The following is a 5,560-nucleotide window of genomic DNA, read 5'->3' as shown; positions in this document are numbered from 1 at the left end:
TTCTGCTTCGACCATCTTCTGATGTCTTGCCAGACCATGTTCTGATGTTGCATGCTGAACCATTTGAGACAAAGCTTCTGAGCGCTGAATTATGCATACTCTTTATATATTTCCTGAAAAGGAAATTGCATTGAAATTAGAGTACCATATTATCTTAAGCAAAATTCATATTATTGTTATCATCAAAACTAAGATAATTGATCAGAACAAATCTTGTTCTAACACTCTTTTCTATCTCATTATCAGCCAGTATGATGTCGGAATTCGTACTAACCTCTTTTACTTGATGAAGTCTTTGACTGCATTTACAGCTGGTGCTTTCCTTCTTTCCCCTCCTCCTCGCCATCTTTCTGTCCTTCAGTATTGACCATCTTCTCTTTCTTCTTTCTTTGTATAATTGGGCTGCCTCATTTGATTTGATGCTTGATCTCCGTCCCACCCCGCTTTTCTCTTCGTCCCCATAATTCCTATCGACCTCTTTGGCTGGGGGGTGAATGTTCTCCCCATTGTCATGGTTGAGTAATCTCTGCTCCTCGCTACTGACTTGCTGTGGATTATACGATTCATCTACTGCATGTGATATTTGGTTCATATCCTCCTTAGGTTGAGTTGAATCTTGTATCCATGGGTTTTTGTTGGGATTTGGCACGCTAAGACTCTTTGTGGCGCCTCAGATGTTTTCCTTCATTGGGTTGGAACCTTTTTCATCATCCGGGTCTTTGGTACCCGACCTTTCCCATATCTTAACTCATCAACCTTTAAACAGAATATGGTCCCTCACTACACAACTCTTTCGGAACTAAACAGAATTGGGACAATCGGGACAAATTCAGTTCCATTATTAGAACAAATCTTGTTAGAACTAAAAAACTCAAGCGACGCCAAAAACGCATTAGCTTTCTTCTACTGGTCCTCCAAAACGCACCGTTTTCAGCACACTGTTCAATCTTACTCCATAGCCATCAACCTCTTACTCCAAAAGCCGACGCTAAAGCATTACTCCAATCCCTCGCTAATCAAATTCGGTTCTTCCAATTCTAGGGTTTTCACTTCTCTACCATCATCACCATGGCAGGTACACACCTCCTCTCTCACTCTTGTTCCCTTCCCAAAACCTACAATCACTCTTTCACCAAAACCCCTTTACCTCAAAACCTTCTCTTCCCTCTCAAATCCAAACCCACCCTTCTCAGAGCAGTTCTATCTCAAAACACAACCAAAACCCCATTACAAGACACTCATTTTCAGCATTGTTTCAGCAAGTCCGAAGATGGGTATCTATACTGTGAGGGTCTTAAGGTGGACCAGATTATGGAATCTGTTGAAAAAAGACCTTTTTATTTGTATTCTAAACCCCAAATTACTAGAAATGTTGAAGCTTATAAGACTGCATTGGAAGGGTTAACGTCTATTATTGGTTATGCTATTAAGGCCAATAACAATTACAAGATTTTGGAGCATTTGAACACCTTGGGTTGTGGTGCTGTGCTTGTTAGTGGAAATGAGCTTAAACTCGCTCTTCGTGCTGGATTTGATCCCACAAGGTTTAAGCTTTTTTTCATATACATGATTTTGAATGGATTCGGTTTTGATGTTCGGTTGTACTTTTCTGTTGTTGAAAGTTTATGAGGTGTAATTGTTGGCTACTACATTAATGAATAGGTGTATCTTTAATGGAAATGGGAAAATCTTGGAGGATTTGGTCTTGGCTGCTGAAGCAGGCGTGTTTGTCAACATTGATAGTGAGTTTGACTTGGAAAACATTGTAGCAGCCGCAAGAATTGCTGGAAAGAGGGTGAATGTTTTACTTCGGATTAATCCGGATGTTGATCCACAGGTATATTAATTGTTAGTTTATTTACTTAGTTGCAGAATCTTGTGGTTCACTTAGAGCTTTTAGCAATTTTTGGCGACAAGATGTTATTTTCTTATCATTTGTTGGTAAATTGATACTAAATAATAAGCAACTGCGGTTTAAACAGCCACAAAGATGCTTTCAAAGGGAAAATTAAATGTGAAGTTTTTTAAAAAATATGGTAATATTATAGCCAATGCTGTTAAATAGCCACTACAGCGACGTTATATAGCTACAGCGTAGCAGAACTTAGACAAAATGCTATTGTCATGCGATACTCTATTTAGTATAAAATGTTGTCAAATAGGCGCTATGGCACTATTGCACAGCAGAATTTTAACAATCCGCTGTTGTTATGCGATACGCCATTTAGTACAAAATGTTGTCAAATAGGCGCTATATTTGCACAGCAGAATTTTAACAATCCACTATTTTTCTGCTAACACAACACTGAATTTAGCTACTAGTATAGTATTGACGAGGCTGAAGTAAGTTTTTAACATAGAAGAAAATGAGGATCTGTATCACCAAGACATTCATCTAAGTTCTGTTTTCCACATTTCTCAGGGCTAACTGTTCATACTTTTAAACTATGAACGATCTACAACATTCACAAGCAATGGATATTTTTGTATTCCTATGTTGCCTCCATATGCATTGGTTAATCTTTTGGTTTATATTTGGAATCTTTAGGTCCATCCTTATGTTGCCACCGGGAATAAGAACTCTAAGTTTGGCATTAGAAATGAGAAGCTGCAGTGGTTTTTAGATGCTGTCAAGGAGCACCCTGTTGAGTTAAAGCTTGTAGGAGCTCACTGTCACCTTGGATCAACCATTACCAAGGTTATACAAAAAAAAATCTTTGTTTATCTGCTTCATTTTGTGCTTTAATACTTTGGGATACACTTTTCTGCCATCTATATTTTCTTCCTTTATTATTACTTATTATTTGTTCTTTATTGCTTTGGGATATACTTTTCTTCTTTTATTTATGCATTGTTAGGTCAATTTGCACTGTTGTCTTTGATTCTTAATCTTTACCTAAATATGAATGTTGAAGTGGTTGTTGCTTGCTATTTTCCCTCCTTTCCAGGTAGATATTTTCAGGGATGCTGCCGCTATTATGGTCAACTATATTGACGAAATCCGAGCTCAGGGTTTTGAAGTTGACTATTTGAATATTGGTGGTGGACTTGGGATAGATTATTATCATGCCGGTGCCGTCCTTCCTAAACCCAGAGATTTAATCGATACTGTGAGGACTCTATCCATATAACTCACTTCATCTTTTCATATAATATGTGATTTAGGTCATAATTCTTTTCTAGAATAAGGAATAAAATCATGTCGTATACAAATTATTAATTTTTTTCCATTAATGAGAGACACAATTATGCAAAGGATAAACTCATGCCATACACAAATTATTAGATGTCTGTTGTCAAATGTGATCCTGTAGTTGTCTGCGTTGAACAGGACATAAGTTTTTATGTATCTTATACTCCCTGTTCTTATTTAATCGTATTCACACTAACCCTCCTAATTGAATTTATTAATTTTTTTCGGTTGGAGTAGGTGCGGGAGCTTGTTCTTTCCCGTGGTCTTAAGCTCATCATTGAACCGGGGAGATCACTTATAGCAAATACCTGTTGCTTGGTTAACCGGGTGACAGGTGTCAAAACCAATGGCTCTAAAAACTTTATTGTGATTGACGGAAGTATGGCTGAACTTATCCGCCCAAGTCTTTATGACGCTTATCAGGTATTTGTTTAAGTACCTGTTATTCTCTTTTAGCTTATCTTATAAATCATTGATATTAATGAATGTTTAATGTCATATTGTTTTTAATGCAGCATATAGAACTGGTTTCCCCTGCCCCAGCAAATGCCGAGATAGCTACTTTTGACGTGGTCGGCCCTGTTTGTGAGTCTGCCGATTTCTTAGGAAAAGGAAGAGAACTTCCAACTCCTGCCAAGGTACTATAATGTATTGATATGTATTAAATAGTTGCATAAATATTTTATTTACATTACTATGATGATGATGACAATAATCTCAACTTGTTTGAAGTTTGACTATCTAATCTGAGTTTCTTGCAGGGTACTGGTCTGGTTGTTCATGATGCTGGTGCTTATTGCATGAGTATGGCATCTACTTACAATCTAAAGATGCGTCCTCCGGAGTATTGGGTAAGGACCAATCTTTCTTCATTTGCTAATGTAGTTAGCCATGCTTTTGAATAGTACAAGAAATTGGTTTTGGGACAAAGAAACACATTTCAATAATTGTTAATGAAAACTAATGAATTGTTAGGTAAACGATTATAGAAGAGATCCTTTTAATAGCTTTTCTCAGGTTTTGAGTAAAAGAAACAAAAAAAAAGCTTGTTACACTTAATACCTGGAAATTGTAATATTGATTGCTATATTATTTGTTTGCAGTTGTATGATAAGAATTACACCTTTGCATGAAAAAACACTTTCAACTCCATCTATGATTTGTCTTGAAAAATGATATCTTTTGTAAAATATTTCAGGTTGAAGATGATGGATCATTGAGCAAAATCAGACACGGTGAAACATTCGAAGACCATATCCGGTTCTTTGAGGGGCTTTAAACTGATTTAAACCATATCCGGTTCTTTGAGGGGCTTTAACTGATTTAAATTATCCGAGGCTTGTGAGGTTAGGATCTTTCCTTGTTCAAGAATGTGGTCTTTTGGTTTTGATTCTAATGTACACTCTTGAACAAGAATGTGGTCTTTTGGTTTTGATCATCATAGTCCACCATTGGTCATTGCACCCAGTTACTCGCACCGATGACTATCACTTGGATTATCACTAATTATCATCCATATCACCACCAAGAACCACTTTAACCACACTTGATTGTTGAAATAACAATTTGAAAACAACACTTTTTAATTTGATTTTGATAATAATACAATATAAGAGAATAATTTTATAATCTAATGTTTGTTACATGTGTATGTGTAGAAAGCTTTTAAATGGATTCATTGTAATCTATCATCTAAAAAGATTAGGAACTTTCTTTACCCACCTTCCTATTTTCTTGGCCACCCCTGGTGAAATCTCTAAAATACTCCCTGTTTCGGAAATGCATTTCCGAAGTCACTTATTTTATGAGAAAAATGTGGTTTCGGAAATGTACTTCCGAAAACGTGTTTTTTTGATGAAAAACATTGATTTCGGAAATGTAAATCCGAAATAGTTTTTTTTCCAGAAAATAGGTGAATTCGGAAGTGCATCTCCGAATTCACCCCCCCTTTGAAGAATTCGAAAATGCACTTCCGAAATAAGGTCTGATTACAGAAGAAAAATAACAAACAACAACGATTCGATTTATTTAACGGATGAAGATTACATCGATCACATTACATAAGATTAAAGTTACATATTGTTAAACACGGGTAGGTGAGGATGAGTCAACATTTTGATAACGTCGGCCCCCGATCTTTGAAGTTTCGCATCCAACACGATCAGATCCTTCGAAGAAAACCGGGTCGAAAGTTGTCCACAAAACCGCTAAATCTTCGTCGTTCTTGACCTCGAATGGTTTGAACTCAACGTCTCCGTCGTCGTTAAGCGATGGTGAGCAGTACTCAAGCTTGACAACCTTCCGATTTTCTGTATATTGCAATAGCGTGTTGAGCGACGTTATCAAGTCCGCAAACGGCGTGTCGCG

The 5,560-nt window shown here is 36.8% G+C and overlaps 1 protein-coding gene across 2 annotated transcripts; it reads left to right on the top strand.

The window, feature by feature from the left end:
* Nucleotides 1-784: 784 nt before the first annotated feature.
* On the top strand, nt 785-4,844 carry LOC131635397 (diaminopimelate decarboxylase 1, chloroplastic-like). Of its 2 annotated transcripts, XM_058906019.1 has the most exons (9): nt 785-1,544; nt 1,663-1,837; nt 2,549-2,698; nt 2,949-3,110; nt 3,431-3,616; nt 3,709-3,831; nt 3,955-4,044; nt 4,392-4,483; nt 4,522-4,844. In XM_058906019.1, the coding sequence occupies exons 1-8, from the start codon at nt 1,069-1,071 to the stop codon at nt 4,470-4,472; spliced, it is 1,443 nt and encodes a 480-aa protein (XP_058762002.1). In that variant the 5' UTR covers nt 785-1,068; the 3' UTR covers nt 4,473-4,483; nt 4,522-4,844. The 2 variants fall into 2 exon arrangements, with proteins under 2 accessions (XP_058762002.1, XP_058762001.1); XM_058906018.1 differs by having other exon boundaries at nt 786-1,544; nt 4,392-4,844.
* Nucleotides 4,845-5,560: the final 716 nt, after the last annotated feature.

Source organism: Vicia villosa, unplaced genomic scaffold (genome assembly GCF_029867415.1).
Source record: "Vicia villosa cultivar HV-30 ecotype Madison, WI unplaced genomic scaffold, Vvil1.0 ctg.001478F_1_1, whole genome shotgun sequence".
Lineage (NCBI taxonomy): Eukaryota > Viridiplantae > Streptophyta > Magnoliopsida > Fabales > Fabaceae > Vicia > Vicia villosa.
Note: the sequence above shows the minus strand (reverse complement) of the source record. Positions and strands in the feature narration are given on the sequence as shown.